Raw genomic sequence first — 17273 nt, 5'->3', positions numbered from 1 at the left:
TGAATCATATGTTTGATTTATTAGAAAAATTTTAAGTATTTGAAAAACTTGGGCATATAAACCAACTTTTTCAACTGTAAATTTTATAAAATCTCAACACAGATCAAATATTTCCTATGAAAACTTAATCTACAAGTTGAGATGTGCTGTATATGTAAAATACACTCTGGATATTCAAGAACTAATATGAATTAATAATTTATCTGTATCTTTTTACTTTTTTCAATGAGTCAACCAGGAAATTTACAGTTACATATGTGGTTCATATTATATTTGTATTAGTGCTGAGCTAAACTAAAGAAAAGGAACTTAAAATGTAGAAGAAGGAATCTGGGCTATATATAAGAAAAAATTCTTATAAGATGTTCTGGAATCCCTGTCTTTCTGTACAACTTTTATTTCCTGATATGATAAAAAAGACAAGACTTGCTTGGAGGGCAAAAGTGCCTATCCATGGCCAAGCACTGCTGCACTTGATTGTGAAAGCATACACAGAAACTTTATTAACCTTTAGATGAGGAAATGTATTTTTAAAGGAGAAACCTCCTTTCTCTACCTGTTCAATGATATCAGTTCTCTGGATGCTCAAGGAGCTGGGCTCTCATCGAACACCAGCTAACCAGCCCTCCAGGATGTACAGACACAGAATGAATCATAATCCTTCAGGACACTATCACTTTAAATATATCATCTTAGATTCTTTTGGCAATCATATTACCAGTACCTTACATTTCCAAGGAAAGGAACAACCAGTTTTCTGTGGCTCACAGGCAGGAAAAAAGCCAAAGCTGTATGCCATAGTAGATATGAAAAACTTGGTTACTCAGATTGTTGTGTACTTGCTTATACACACTATATGTTTGTATACATATTCAGATGTGTATATTCCTTTCTCATTGTCTCTATGATTAAGAGTTTTTCCAGTAACCAAAAAAATGAATCTTCTAATCTAAAAGTAGTCTTGTCATTGTCTTCATGTAGCAAGAGTTCTTTGCCTTTTTAAGATTAGGCTCCCTGAAAATTGATGAAAAGCATGGATCCTCAAGTTCAGAGTACTTATACACATCCCAAAGCCCTCCAAACTCCCTGGGATCTAAGAACCCAATATTAGAAAACTCTACCCTAGAGCAGGTACATGCAAAAAATGAAACTGGACCACTTTCTTACACCATACACAAAAATGAATTCACAATGTATTAAAGACATAAATGTGAGACATAAAACCATAAAAATCCTAGAAAAGAGCACAAGGAGTAATTTCTCTGACATTGGCCATAGCAACATTTTTCTAGATATGTCTCCTGAGGTGAGGGAAAAAAAGCAAAAATAAATTATTGGGACTACATCAAAATAAAAAGCTTCTGCACAGTGAAGGAAATAATCAACAAAACTAAAAGACAACCTACTGAATGGGAGAAGATATTTGCAAATAATCTAATTATTTACCTAATTAAAGGTTAGTCTCCAAAACATATAAAAAGCTGATACAACTCAATACCTAAAACATGAATAATCTAGTTAAAAATAGGCAGAAGACATTTCTCCAAAGAAGACATACATATGGCCAACAGACACATGAAAAGGTGCTCAACATCACTTACCAGAGACACACAGATCAAAACTACAATGAGATATCACCTCACACTTATCAGAATGGCTAAAATAAAAAAACACAAGCAACAACAAGTGTTGGCAAGGACACTGGAAAAAAGGAACCCTCAGGCACTGTTAGTGGAAATGCAAACTAGTGCAGGCACTATGGAAAGCATATGGAGTATCCTCAAAAAATTAAAAATAGAACTACTTTAAGATCCAGTAATCGCACTACTGGGTATTTACCCAAAGAATAGAAAAACACTAATTCAAAAGGATATATGCACCCCTATGTTTACTGCAGCATTATTTACAATAGCCAAATTATAAAAACGGTCCAAGCATCCATCAATAGATGAATGGATAAAGAAGATACATATATCATGCAATATTAATCACCCATAAAAGGAATTAAATCTTGCCATTTGCAACAACATGGATAGACCTAGAAAGTATAATGCTAAGCAAAATAAGTCAGTCAGAAAAAGACAAATAACATATAATCTCATTTAATGGAGATTATGGAATTTAAGAATTAAAACAAATGAACAAAGGGAAAAAAGAGAAAGTGAGAGAGACAAACCAAGGAACAGACTCCTAACTGTAGAGAATAAACTGATGGTTACCAGACAGGAAGTGTGTGGGGGGATGGGTGAAATAGGTGATAGGGATTAAAGAGTATTCTTATCATCATGAGCATAGTACAACACTGTATAAAATTGTTGAATCACTGTATTGCACACCTGAAACTAATATAACACTAATATGTTAACTATAGTGGAATTAAAATTAAAAACCTAATACAAATGAAAAAAAAAAAAAAAAAAAAGAGGGGTGCCTGGGTGGCTCAATGGGTTAAACCTCTGCCTATGGCTCAGGTCATGATTCCAGCAAGTCCCACATCCGGCTCTCTGCTCGGCAAGGAGCATGCTTTCCCCTCTCTCTCTGACTGCCTCTCTGCTTACTTGTGATCTCTCTCTGTCAAATAAATGAATAATATATTTTTTAAAATGAAAAAAAGAAAAATAAATAAGAAAAAGTTTAATTCCCATAAAAAAATCTCTGCCCCAAAGCATTATCTTTTGTTTTACTTTAACCCTTTACAGTAAAAGATGAATATTCATTCCCTAAAGCAACTTAAAAAAAAATAAGTAGACATAATTAAAATGTCATGAGAGGAGATAAAATGCAATACTAAAAATGGTTTTATTCACTCTCAAAAATGAAAAAAAATAGATGCAGCAAAGAACTGATGAGACAAATGAAAGTCAAACATCAAGATGATAAATTTCAACCCAAATATATCAATAATTATATTAAATGTAAAGGAACCAAACATCCAATTAAAAGACAGAAATCATCAGACTGCATAAAAAAACAAAACCCTATATGTTGTTTACAAGAAACATATTTTAAACATAAAGACAAAAGCTGAATGAAAGTAAAGGGATGGATAGAGATGTACCATATAAGCACTAAGCTTAAGAAAGCTGCTGAGCGGGGGCGCCTGGGTGGCTCAGTGGGTTAAAGCCTCTGCCTTCGGCTCAGGTCATGATCCCAGAGTCCTGATCGTGCTCTCTGCTCAGCAGGGAGCCTGCTTCCCTTCCTCTCTCTGCCTGCCTCTCTGCCTGCTTGTGATCTCTGTCAAATAAATAAATAAATAAATAAATAAATAAAAAAGCTGCTGAGCAGGCGCCTGGGTGACTCAGTTGGTTGAGTGACTGCCTTTGGCTCAGGTAATGATCCCCGACTTCCAGGATCGAGTCCTGCATCAGGCTCCCAGCTTCTTGGGGAGTCTCCTTCTCCCTCTGACCTTCTCCTCTCTCATGCTCTCTCTCACTCATTCTCTCTCAAATAAATAAATAAAATCTTAAAAAAACAAAAAAAGCTGCTGAGCTATAGCGATTATCAGAAAAGGTGTTCCCTAAGATGAAGAGTAATACTATAGATTAATGAGGGTATTTTATCATGATAAAGGGCAATATAATCAAGTATATAAATAACAACATAAACACAAAGCATCCAGACATATCAACTAAAGAGAACTACAGGAAAATCTACATAGTTGGAGACTGTAATACCTCTTTCTCAGTGACAGATAATACAAGTAGACACAAATATTTTAACTACGCTGCCAACCAATTTATGTACTTGACAGTTATAGACTTATTATACCAAACAAAAGTGGAATAAATATTCTTCTCTAGTACACATGAAACATTCACCATGACATACCCAGTGGTGGGCCATAAAATAAGCCTAAATAAATGTCAAAAGACTGAAATTATATGGAATATGTTCTTTGGCCACAATGACAATAAATTAGAAATTAATAGAAATAATACCTAAATAATCCCAAAATACCTGAAAACTAAGCAACATACATTTTAAAAATACATGGATCAGAGAAAACTAATAAGGGAAATTAGAAAATATTTTGAAATCAATGATAATGAAACACAGCATACTAAAATTTGTAGAATACAACTAACATGGTCTTTAAAAGAAACTGACAGCTTTAAATGTCAATATTATAAAAATATTAGTGTAATGATTAGAACACAATGACTTCTCCTTTCATCTTAAAAAAGTGGAAGTATAAGAGGAAGTTATACCTAAAATAAGTAAAAGAAAAAACAGAAAAATAATACTGGAAAGGAATGAAATAGAAAAATGGAAAAACATAGAGAAAAATCAACATAACTAGAAGATAGTTCTTTAAAAAGATTGATAAATTTGATAAACCCTTAAGAGGAGTGATCAAGAAAAAAAAGTACAAATATCAGAGCTATAGGAGGACATCACTACAGATCTTATAGACATTAAAGTGATAACATGGGGTTATTATTAAATTTAATTTAACAACTCATTCAAAATGGATAAATTCATTAACAGACATAAATTACCAAAATTGATTCAAGAGGAAATAAAAATTTAAATAACCCTATATTCTCAAAATATATTAAATTTATAATCAAACAATTTTCCACAAAGAAAACTCCAGGCCCAGATGACTTTATTGGTGGATGCTATCAAAACTTAAAGAGGAATTAATATCAATGCTATAGAAACATTCAGAAAATTGAGGCAGAGGGAATGTTTCCTAATTCATTTTAAAAGACTACTATAACCCTTACTAAAGCTTTCTACATGAAACCAGAACAGTGAATTTAGCAATGAATAAAGGTACAAAGTCAATATACAAAAATCAATTGAATTTCTCTATACTAGCAATAAGAATTTAGAAAATGCAATTTTTAAAAACACCACTTACAAAGCACAAAAAAATCAGATATTTAAAGATTAATTAATGAAAGATGCACACAACTTCTACACTTCCACACTGAAAACTATAAAACACTGCTGAAAGAAATTAAAGAAAACCTAAATAAATGGTGAGCTAAATAAATTGACTAGAAGACTCAATATTTTATGATGTCCATTGTCCTTAAACTGATAAGAGATTTAAAATACTAGCAGGTTAGAGGCACCTGGGTGGCTCAGTTGGTTAAGCAACCAACTGTTGGTTTGGGCTTAGGTCATGATTTCAGAGTTTGAGATCAAGCCCCATACCAGGCTCTGCGCTCGGTCCAGAGTCTGCTTAACATTCACTCCCTCTCCTTCTGCCTCTCCCCCTGCTTGTATGCACTCTAAATAAATAAATAATAAAATCTTTTTTAAAAATTCCAACAGGCTTTATTTTAGAAATTAGTGAGATGATTTTTAAATTTGTTTGGAAAGGCAAAGAATGAAGAATAGCCAAAACAAAAATATTCAAAAAGAAAAACAAATTAAGGACTTAATATTACCTAACTTTAAGTCTTTTTTTAAATTTATAGTAATCAAGAAAATGTAGAATCCACATGAGACTAGACAAATTATCAAATGACTAGAATAGAGTCCAAAAATAGACCCAAATATGCTCAAATAATTTTGAACAAGGGCACCAAAACAATTAAATAATGAAAGGCAAATCCTTTTAACAAATGGTACTGAAGGGGCACCCAGGTAGCTCAGTTGGTTAAGCATCTGACTCTTGATTGTGGCTCAAGTCATGATCTTGGGGTCATGAGATAGAGCCTTGTGTCAGGTCCACACTGGGCATGGAGCTTGTTTAAGAGAGCTTAAGCTCTCTGGGGCACCTGCATGGTTCAGTTTGTTAAGCATCTGCCTCTGGCTCAGGTTATGATCTCAGGGTATCTTGGTGTCCTGGGATAGAGCCTTGAGTAGAGCTCCCTGTTCAGCAAAGTGGGCTTTTAGCTCTCCCTCTGCTCCTCCTGGCCTCCTTGCTTGTGTGCTCTTTCTCTCTCAAAGGGATAAAGTCTTTAAGGGATGCCTGGGTGGCTCAGTCAGTTAAGTTTCTGCCCTGGGCTCAAGTCATGATCCCAGGATCCTGGGATTGAGTCCTGCGTTGGGGGTGGGGAAGAACGGGAGGTGGTCCGTGCTCAGTGGGGAGCATATCTGATTTTTTTGTGTGCTTTGTAAATGGTGTTTTTTCCCCTGCCCCTCCCCCTGCTTGTGTGACTGCGTGCTCTCTCTCTCTCTGACAAATAAATAAATCTTTTAAATAAATAAAGTCTTTAAAAAAATTTCTCCCACTCCCTCTGCTCCTCCCCCGACTCTTGCTCTCCCTTTCTAACAAAGAAAACAAATGGTACTAGAACAATTGGATATTCATATAAAAAAGAAACATCTAAAAACCAGTATCTAAAAGTCATATCTAAAAAACAATTTTGAAAAAAAAAAACTAAAAAAAAATAAATTAAAAAAATTTTTGGATGGATCATATATTTAAATATGGAAACTAAAACCATTTAAAAAGCATTATAAAAAACCTTCACAACCTTGGGATAAAAAAAGATTTCTTACAGAGGACACTGAAAACACAAACCATAAAATAATTGATAAATTGAGTAAGTAAAAATTAAAACTCCTGCTGACCAAAACACACTACAAACAAATATATAGATAAGTCAAATACTGGGAGAAAATATTCACAACACATATATTTAACAAAGGACTTATATACAGAACACATAAATATCTCCTGCATCTCAAAAATGAAAAGCTATATAGTCAATTCGAGAAAAAAATATTTGAATGGCCACATCATGAAACAAAACAGAGGATCATAGGGGAAGGGAGGGAAAAATGAAACAAGATGAAACCAGAGAGAGAGAAAAACCATAAGTGACTCTTAATCTCAGGAAACAAACTGAGGGTTGCTGGAGAGGTGGAGCTGTGGGAGGGATGGGGTGGCTGGGGGATGGACATTGGGGAGGGTATGTGGTATGGTGAGTGCTGTGAATTGTGTAAGACTGATGATTCCCAGACCTGTACCCCTGAAACAAATAATACATTATATGTTAATTTAAAAGATGATATGTAAATAGTCAATAACAAATTAAAAAGTAGCCAAAACTGTTATTGTCATTATCAGCTGTAAATTAAAAAGCACAATGATATACTGCTACATACCACAGTGAATGGTGAAATTTAAAAGATTGCCAAAGGGTGCCTGGGTGGCTCAGTAGGTTAAGCCTCTGCCTTTGGCTCGGGTCATGATCTCAGGGTCCTGGGATTGAGCCCCTCATCGGGCTCTCTGCTTGGCAGGGAGCCTGTTTCCCCTCCTCTCTCTGCCTGCCTCTCTGCCTTCTAGTGATCTCCCTCTCTCTGTCAAATAAATAAAATCTTAAATTAAATAAAATAAAAGACTGCCAAAGCCAACTTTTGGGAGGATGTGGAAGAACCAGAACTTTCATACATCTCTGGTGGGGAGGGGGGGAATATAAAATATTATAAACCCTTTGAAAAACCAGGAAATTACTTAAGAAGTTAAGCATATATCTCTCCTATCACCCAGTAATTCTACTCATAGGTATTTATCCAAGAATATCCCCTCAAAAAACCTTGTATATCAGTATTTTTACAGTTTTATCCATTATAACCAAAACTGGGGAGCAATCCAAATGTCATCAAGAGGAGAATAGGTATGCAAACTATGGTCTGTTCATGCAATGGAATTCTACTCAGCAATAAAAAGGGAAGATTAATACACATGATAACATGGATGAATCATCAAGTTATTATGCCAAGTAAAAGAATCCAGACACAAAAAGTATGTATTTCAGGGGCGGGGGATGGGTTAGAAACTGATTGGGAAGGGGCACAGGAGAATTTCTGTGATGATGGATATTTCTGTGTTTTAAAATGTATTTGTCAAAACTGATATACTGGAATGCTGAAGGTCTGAAGATTTCATATTATGTATATTACACTTAATTTTAAAAAGCAAAGATGTGGGGAAAAAGTATAGGAAAAATACTAGAGGGGGAAAAAACAGACAGTGATATTAGGAAAAATGTGGCAACACCAACAAGACAACTGGGGGCTTAGTTTAAGGGCACAGATGGACAGAATAATTCATGTGTTTCTTTCCACTCCGGTTTGCATGTGTGCCATACGGGATGATTTCTGCCTAACTCCATCATATATACGCTGCCTTGTTAAGAAGAAAAAAAACACTTCCATCCATTTCTGGGCTCTCAAGAAGCATTCTTCTCAGTGTCTCCACTGTACTCTCTTTCTGCCCCATCACAGGATTCACCATATTCCACTGTAAGGATTTGTTTACAAACCTATCTTTCCCCACAAGCACAATGCCTGCAAAAACAGTGGATAATTCATAAATGTTTATTGGGAGAATAAATGAATTCTCATGCATTATCACATAACTGAGGTTAAATAAGTTCGTTCTCATTCAGAACCAATTATTTTCAAGGAGATTATTTACCTCTGCCCCCGAAGAACAGCTGCGTACAGGTGAATACATTGACTGTCTTGAACCAACCAATACAGGAGCCCATCGCTAAGGTCTAAAGTTAGAGCAATTACCTAAATAGAAAACAAGGTGAGAAAACAAATCAAATACATGTTTGGAGGATACCTTTGTGACTAAGTCATACTTAAACTATAGGTTTCTCTTTAACATCCTCTTTGGAATAATAAACTCAATAATTTTTACCTTTCATTGAATATAAAAATTACATGAGTGTGCCTAGTTCTATGCAATTTGGATAGACAGTGGTTTCCTAAAAATCCTCAAAAGGCAGAGACTTCTATAAATTCAGCTCTGATGGTTCTCAAAGTATGATTCTTGGACCCACAACATCAGCATCACTTGGAAACTTATCACAAATTCTCAGCCACATTTCAGGTCCTACTGAATCAGGAACTTTGAGTTACTGTGTTAGATTTTGCCTAAAGCTAGCCATAACTTTGGACCCGGTCCAAATAAGCCAGTGAATTTCATTTTCATTTAAATCTGTTGTGCTCAAACACAGATGCACATTAGAATCCCCTGCTGAGTTCTTAAAACCCCCTCAATTCCCAGAGTGCCTCCCATTAAATTATAACCTTTGCAGATAGAACCCCATTTCCAGTGTGTTTTCAAATTCTCCAGGTAATTCTAATATGTCACCAAACTTGAGAACCAAAGTTTTGAGCCATTTTAAATTATATTTTCTGTTCATTACAACCAAAACATCCTGACACGTTTTAAAAATATAATATACACAGGATTTTTATGTGTTATAATTTAATAGAGTCATGTATATATAAAGTTCTATTTCCAATACATCTGAAAACCACTGCTTGCTAATCTTCCCTCGTCTTCTTGTTACAGTGCCTCCTAATTTTATGTCCATTTGTCCAGGTGAGGCCTGAGAAAAGACTGATTCTCCTTTGAAATAGACTGCATGGTCAAAAGTTACAACCCAAGGGAACTCTTTTTCTTTCTTTGGTGTTAGAAGTATTTTTCAAACAAGCTGAGATTGCCAGGCGCCTGACCTCAGAATGATGGGCGGGTTCTAGAACAGACCCAGGGGCTAAGGATCAAGGCTTAAAGTTGACCACTATGTCTTTAACAAGACGCTGAAGCAGAAAAACAAAGATGATGAGCCAGGGAGAAATGTAAAAGAAGAATACAGCAAGGTATCCAAGAACTAAAAATCCTTGCTGACAGGTTCCCCAAGGCCAGCTACCAAGGCACATTACTGCGAGGAACCTCAGCTATCATACGCTACAGCCTTCAAGAAAACTCAACGTACTTTCCTACAAGATAAAAACAAATAAAAAAATAAATACTATTCTAGCAATCCCCAACCTTTGGGGAGTTGTAACATGCATGTCCTTGCCTCAGGCTAAAAGAAATGTATTGACTATTGTTTTAGTTAGAGTGAAATCGGGTTAATCCTGTTTGGGTTATTTATAATGAGATGCCCTCGAGTTTTCCAAATTAGGAAGTCCCTTTTATTTCTTGAAAAGGAATATTCTGCAACTCCCTGTTCTGGAATACAACAAAGGATTCAGGTAAGTAAGTAAAATTCAGGTGTTGGCATCAATCATTTGGGCCCATATTTAAACAGAGCTAGAGGATGTTCCGTTTGTCTTTGGTAACTATTGTTATATTTAATAATGTCCATGGCTTGGAAATAATCCCTGTGATCGAAACTAAAAGCTGGAAATTTAATCCTGTGGTAAAATGTACTACGCGCTAGGAGCTGGCCCGATCCATCAAATGTGGCAAAGGGTATCACTTTAGATGAATATCTCACAGCATTCTCCCTTTAAATCACATAAATATCAATTCTTTCTCTAAGTAATTGTCTATTTTTGAATCTGTTGATTGCAGAGTATCTCATGACTCCATGATAAATCTATGAGTAATGTATGAAGGAATGACAGTGAAACGGAGAGTTTTGCTCAGTGTAAATGTGTTACCTTCAAAAACCCACTAGCATTAATGGAAGCAGATGAGTAAGACATCAAACCATGGACCCAGAACACAGATTTGTACAAGCAGCAACACTCACCAGCCAATGAGAGGATCTAGAATGGGGATTTAAGGAATGGTGTGTTTCCCCAAACATGCTGAGTAATCTAATTTCTCACTCCTTTTCAGAAAAGTCCCCAGAGCCTCTTTAGAACTTTCCTGCATGAATATGTCTCAAATGACCAGATTGGAGTGGTGGGGGGAGATTAATGACAAAGTCCCAGGAATAGACAGAAAGTTACTCCTGAGATAATATTATTTTTCATATGCCTTTACAAAAATAAAAGTGCTTTGTCCTCTCACTTATTATTGAGACATAAAAAATATACTCTCCTGTATTCAGACTCAAGTGACTCCAAAGTAGAATTAAGGGATGTTTTCACGATTTGACAGGAATGACTAATCTCTGGATATGTATAAATCTTTATTTCTTTTAAATATCTGTTTTATAATCTATATATGCAAATAAGGTCTTCTAAATACTCTAGGAATTACAGCCCACATATTCTGGAATTGGAGATCATGTGGCTCACAATGTGTTTACAAATGATCTGGTATGTCTATATTATGTGTATTTTATCTCTACTGGCAGGAAAAAAAGATTAAAAATAAGAAAAATTTTAAGGAATATCCTAGGTTGAAATACTATGGACACTTTATTTCTTTTTCATGCTTTTCTGTGATTTCTAAATTCCTATAGTAAACATGATCAGGAAACACAAAAGTCAAATAGATGAATTACTACAGGGTCTCGAGAAAATAGGTATTGCTTCTAGAAGTTGAAGATCAAGAGAATGAAAGTAACATGTGTTTAGATACATTCCTATATTAGGTGTATTTTTCAGATTTAGTTGCAGTGATAAGGACTTAACTGTCGAGTGGTTACCCTGTCCCTGGAACTATTCTCAGTATCTCCCATTAATTATCTCATTTAATCTTTTTTTCCCTTTTTCTCTTTTTTTAAATTAACATATAATGTATTATTTTCTCCAGGGGCACAGGTCTGTGAATCATCAGTCTTACACATTTCACAGCATTCACCATAGTACATACCCTCCCCAATGTCCATAACCCAGCCACCCTATCCAACCCTCAGTTTGTTTTCTGAGATTAAGAGTCTCTTATGGTTTGTCTCCCTCCTGATCCCATCTTGTTCCATTTTTTCCCTCCCTACTTCCTACTCCTCAAGACCCCAATAACTCTAAGAGGTAGGACAATAGCTAATATTCCCATTTTTCAAATAAGGAAACAAAGACAAGTCAAATAATTTGCCTAGGAGCCACACAGTTTTTATAGCAGTCAGTACCCAAAATTGATTGACTCTAACAAAATATCTAAGCAATCTGTACCCAAAAAATGATGGAAAATAATAAAACATCTAATTACCCAAAAAGAAGCTCTATAAAATATTCAATACAATTCCTGAGGTCTCTAAAAACAGTCAGAAATTAAAATGCTTTTAAGTGTCAGTCCATTCAAGATAAAGCAAATTATAAAATTCTCCATACTATATTTTAATTTATTTAATCCATTATGACAAGTAAGTGAGACTGAGAGAAATTTTGGTTATACCAACATCTCAGTATTTCCTTTCAGATTCTACCTGAACTATTCACAATAGACAGAAACAGTATTGTCCTAATTACACAGTAGCACTATTTAATATTAGTAAGTGATCAGATCCTATTTTTAATTCATCACCTTTCTCCCAGAAATCCAAGGCTGTGCCTGTAGTACAAGGGAACTTTCTCCATTTAGCCTGGTGCTTTCCACTGAGTGTAGTGTGGTCCAATAGAGATAACCTCCAACTGAATCCACTACCATGTCATTCACCAACAACTTCACATGAGTCACAATGTCTGTATGCCCTGTCAACAGAGACTGCCTTTGTATCTATAAAACATAATTAGATGGTTGGTTAATAATTTTCACATGACATGGTTATTTCTGAGTAGTTTATTGCAATCATTAGTAAATTGCTGCAGTCATCCAATCACAAATATTTATTAGCACTCTGTGCTGGGTAATGTACAAACCCTTGCGAACATACTAGTCACAGGGAACACCCTTGTGGAGCTCATCCCTTTTCATGATGCTAGAAAAAAGGGGAACACATTGATTTTGAGTTAAAATTCTTCCTTAAATTCTTCTTATTCTTCCTAATTATACAACCAGACAACTGAAACACTTCTAGTTAAGAATGTATTTGATTGGAGTCTTGAGAAGATGTACACATCCTGATAAATGATGACGTCTCTCCTTGCTCATGTCTATCAGTATATTTCCCTGATAGTAGTTATGACCATTACTGTGTACCTACTATGTGTCAGGTAGTGTATACTTCTATCTTCAAAATATTAGCTTTTGTAACCCTAACATTATAAAGGATTTCTATCACAAGTTAACTGGGTTCAAAGAAGTAATTTTTCCTGGAATTAAGCAATTTTGTAAGAGACAGAGAAAATACTTGAAAGCTGTTTTTACATCCACTCTTCTACTTCTTCCTTCAAAACTATTTTTAAATTAATACATTCCAAGGAGCATTCTTAAATTTACTCCGCTCAACTCCATTCCACCCACATAACATTGGCGCTTACAGACTATACCACATTGCTCTATCTCTAAACATTGCTTTGTATACTACTTCTATTATTGTATATATGTATTTGATCTCATCAAAAGAACAACGGCAAGTGGCAATGGTTTTCACAACACTGAGTATACTAAAAAACAGTGTATTTTGTGCAATAAAAGGATGACTATGACTATGATTGTATGTGAATTGTATCTCGTAAGGTTGAATTTTTTAAAGCAGGTCCATGTCTGCTATTCACTTTATATTCCCTACCATGCCTATTCTCACGGCTCTCAACACATTGGTAATAGACAAATCATTGTTGAATGAATAAATGAATGGATTAGAAAATGATTCCAGTACCGTATTTCTTGATCAGTCAGACCAGTATTCTCATCATTAACCCTCTGTCTCTTCAAAGTGTACTACTACATTGATGTGCAGGATGTCTTCATTTTGCATCCAGCTACACTTCCCACCTACTCTGCCCTACTCTGTGTCCTCAGAAGCTGGTGCTGTAGACTGCATCAGCTGGACTCATTCTCTGACTTCCAAGGACATTCAGCCAATGGAAGCACCGGCAGAAGATCGGAAGGTAGAAGGAAAGAAGGATTGCGGTCCTTCTACCCCCAGGTTGCTCTTTGGCAGACCACACCTCCTGACAGTGGCTGGCTCTCAGGTCAGCAGCTTCTGTAGCTCCAGCCCTCACCAGATTCTTCCCCTCCAGCCACCACATGCCTGAAGGCGCTTCTATCTTCCCACACTTACTAGCACGGGACATGCTTCACCATCCTTTGCTCATTCTCCTTAACCCTCTCCACACCTTTGAAAACAGTCCCTTCATTGGGTTCCCTTTAATCATGCCTTTGGAGTGTGTCACCTTCCTCCAGGACACTGACCCACAGGTGAACATTTTCATATACTTAAGATATTATTGAAAATCCATAACTAGAGTACCAAATAGTAATCGAAAGCTTTCTTTACATATAAATCCCTTTTAATTAAAAAGTGAGTAAATTTGAGTAAGATGAATATTAAATAAATAATAGTTCAGGTGGTATACAAATATGAAAAAAATCATGAAAATGACATTTAAGTCACTGGAGGATAAGTATTGTGCTAAGCATCCAGAATGCTGAGCTTTAACTTACCACGTATGTTTTTCCAGCCCAGTAGAGAAACTGACCCAGCCAATCAACAGCTAAAGCCCCTGCTCCTGCAATGCTGGATATGTGATAATTTTCTGAGATATCCGTCCCATTCAGCAGCCACACGTAAACATCACCTTTCATGTCGCTGTAGTAGAGGCTGTTGTTATACCAATCCATGTCTCAAAACAAAGTGAATTGTAGCAGTTATTTCTCATGCATTCCGGCATAAATGCAGTGAGTCAACAAATCACACATATGCCTCCATATAATGTTAAGGCGCCCACTAACATGATACTCATTAGAACTTCAAGGATCTGTGAGCCATGTTTCAATAAGGTTCTTTCAAAATCTCAACCCTCAGGACTAGGGAGAGGAACTGATATTCACTGAGCCCCTCCTCTTTGCCAAACATGGTTCTGGGCACTTAATGTATCTCACTTAAATCTAAAAACAAAGATATGAAGTAGGAATTATCCCCATTTTAGACTTGGTAAACCTGAGACTCAGTGAGATCATATGTTCTGCCAGAGGCCTCCCAGATGAAAAGAGTAGGAGCCCAGATTCAAGACAACTCCAAAGTGTCATTCTTTCTGCTATCACAACTGTCCTCTACTGGTCAGAAATGGTTTACGTTGAGTGGCCCAGCAAATAGAACAAATACTTCCCATGATTAGAGAGATGTCATCTGCAGGCAAGCTCACTGGTCACCATTTCACAATGAAGACTTTCCTTCATCCTAAGATCTTCTAGGCAAAATTACCCATTTATTACTTAGTAGACCTCTTTGTCAAGAAATTATTTCTTCTACTTCACTCAGAACTTCATGCAACTATTCCTTGCTTCAGTCTTATAGCAAACATAATAAATTACTTAAGCAAGCTGTTTTACTGAAAGCAGATAGACTGTTACCTCGAGATAACATTGAGAGATTCAAATACAGGAGAACTATATCAAAGCCACACTGAAATGGGCATAAATCAATAAATAGCTTCACATTTTGTGGTTATGTAGTTCAGTCCATGTTTTTTCCTTTCATTATTGACCTAATACCAAAACACTCAGTTCTTTGGATGTACTGAAGAGCTTAGGAGGTCTTATATGTAGAAACCTGACATCCAAGTGAGCAAGGATTTGGTGTTTACCTGATACATTTCCTATATCAGAGGATAAGAATTTTCCTGGGCCAAAGCTATTCAGTGGCTTACTCCAAAGACCATCTTCTCTCACAGCCATGATAAATGGTGGTTCTGAAGCTGTTTGGTGAAAAAGAAATTAAAAGAAATATCACAGAAAACACACCTTTTAAGGCACACATCTTATACCCTAAGATTTTCTTTATAAAGTAAAAAGACTATTGACTTTGAAAAATACTGTGGAAGGATATGAGTGATTACATCTGCTTAACAGAATTATCTGTCATGTTAAATATATTTTCTGATTTTTACATAAAGAATTGAAATTGAATGTGAAGAGAACTGTGTGGCAATGTTGCCTCTATAGCAATGTCATGGTCATGGCACAATTTCCCCTCCCGCTTTGGCTGCTGGTTGCCATGTTTCCACGCAGAGCACCCAGAAGTCATTGTGATAACAACAGCAGAATAAATGGTATAATTCTCTTTCTGTGTTCTTCCAGGCAAGAGGGTGGAGTTCAGCATATTTCACCACCCCTCAACTTCTCTCCCTGTGACCTTCAGAGTTCAAGGGGTATTATTGCTTCTTAAACCATAAGAAAGAAGGAAGCCATAAAAAAGAAGAAAATTACATAATTTCCTTGAAAATATCTTGAAAAGGTTAAGATAATAATTTAGAAACATAAATTAAATATCACACAATGCTGTATTTGCCTTCCTCATCCAGATAATAAACACAAAATCAAGAGATCCATGCATCCTCCTTCCAGTTTCTTTACCACATTGGAGCTGAGGAGTCTTAAGGACACAGGGAATAAACCTATGTTGTCAGTATACTCCCTAAATCCAGAACATGTTCTCACCTGGCACCAGGGTTGTACCCACCGAGGGCTCTGACCAAGGGCCTGGCCCCTTGGGAGAACTGGCTCTCACAGAAACCTCGTATTTCGTAGCACTCTGCAGCTTGGGCACATGAAGCATGGTCCCACCGATGTTCGAGAAAACATGAGTGATTTCAGGAAAGTCTTGGGTTGATACTTTCACCTCATAAATCCAGTTCTGCCAGGCAGAAGGGCCTAATCAGAAGAGAAACAATAATACTCATAAGGATGCAACAGGCAAGAGCAAACAAAGGGTTACCAGTGACTTCATCTACAGCTTCATCTTGAGTGGAAGGGTAACAGGCCAGTAAAACACGCTACCCCACTAGGTTTATCTGATGATACGACTGGGACACCGTCCGTTCCAGCCATGCCATAGTTTGGGCTCCCTCGAAGGGGACACCGTTTCCAACAAATCAGAGTCAAAGCTCAGTCAGAGCTAGATGTGTGGCTGCATAAAATTATCAGAGGGGTGCCACATAACACCTCCAGGTGTACAAACACCACGCTCCTAATAAACAAATGTTTAATGACGATCTCTAATATAATTCTCAGTGTTTGTACAGCATCTTCCTCCTAGAAATACAAACTGTACAAAACCAAACAGCAACAACAAAAATTGTCTCTAGAGTAGTGCAAATACACAGCAAATGGGCATAATTAGCTTTGTCTTCAAGTCAAAAATGGCCCATGTTTGCTAAATACGCTAGGACCAGAAGTTGGCAAACGACAGCCCACAGGCCAAATCTGCCTGTTTTTGTCTTTAAAATTGTACTGGAACGGCCACAGTTCCTCATTTACATATTATCTAGGGCTGTTTGCACACGCAACGACAGACTTGAGTAGCTATGACAGAGACCATATGGTCCACAGAGCTGAGCATATGTACTATCTACTCCTTCCTTTAGAGAAAAAGTTTGCCGACCTCTATGCTAGATACCATTTAAGTGGTCTACTGATACACCTTAATTTAATCTGTGTGACAATCCAATGAAAGAAAGAATTAACGCTCCCATTTTCTAGGAGTGAAAACCAATGCATGGAACATTTAAGTATTGTGCCCATGGATTATTCTACTAAAAAAGGACAAGACCAGCCATTGAATCCA

General features: G+C 36.4%; 1 protein-coding gene across 2 annotated transcripts in view; it reads right to left on the bottom strand.

The window, feature by feature from the left end:
- ROS1 (ROS proto-oncogene 1, receptor tyrosine kinase) overlaps positions 1–17273 on the bottom strand; it is a 117196-nt gene that overhangs the window by 65181 nt on the left and 34742 nt on the right. For both annotated transcript variants that reach the window (XM_046005080.1, XM_046005081.1), the window contains exons 14-18: positions 16148–16360; positions 15295–15405; positions 14153–14331; positions 12128–12319; positions 8387–8487 (exon numbers count right to left, since the gene is read on the bottom strand). In XM_046005080.1, coding sequence (XP_045861036.1) covers positions 8387–8487; positions 12128–12319; positions 14153–14331; positions 15295–15405; positions 16148–16360 — 796 coding nt within the window. The remainder of the gene's footprint in view (positions 1–8386; positions 8488–12127; positions 12320–14152; positions 14332–15294; positions 15406–16147; positions 16361–17273) is intronic.

This window comes from Meles meles, chromosome 5, assembly GCF_922984935.1.
Source record: "Meles meles chromosome 5, mMelMel3.1 paternal haplotype, whole genome shotgun sequence".
NCBI classification, from domain to species: Eukaryota; Metazoa; Chordata; class Mammalia; order Carnivora; family Mustelidae; genus Meles; species Meles meles.
Note: the sequence above shows the minus strand (reverse complement) of the source record. Positions and strands in the feature narration are given on the sequence as shown.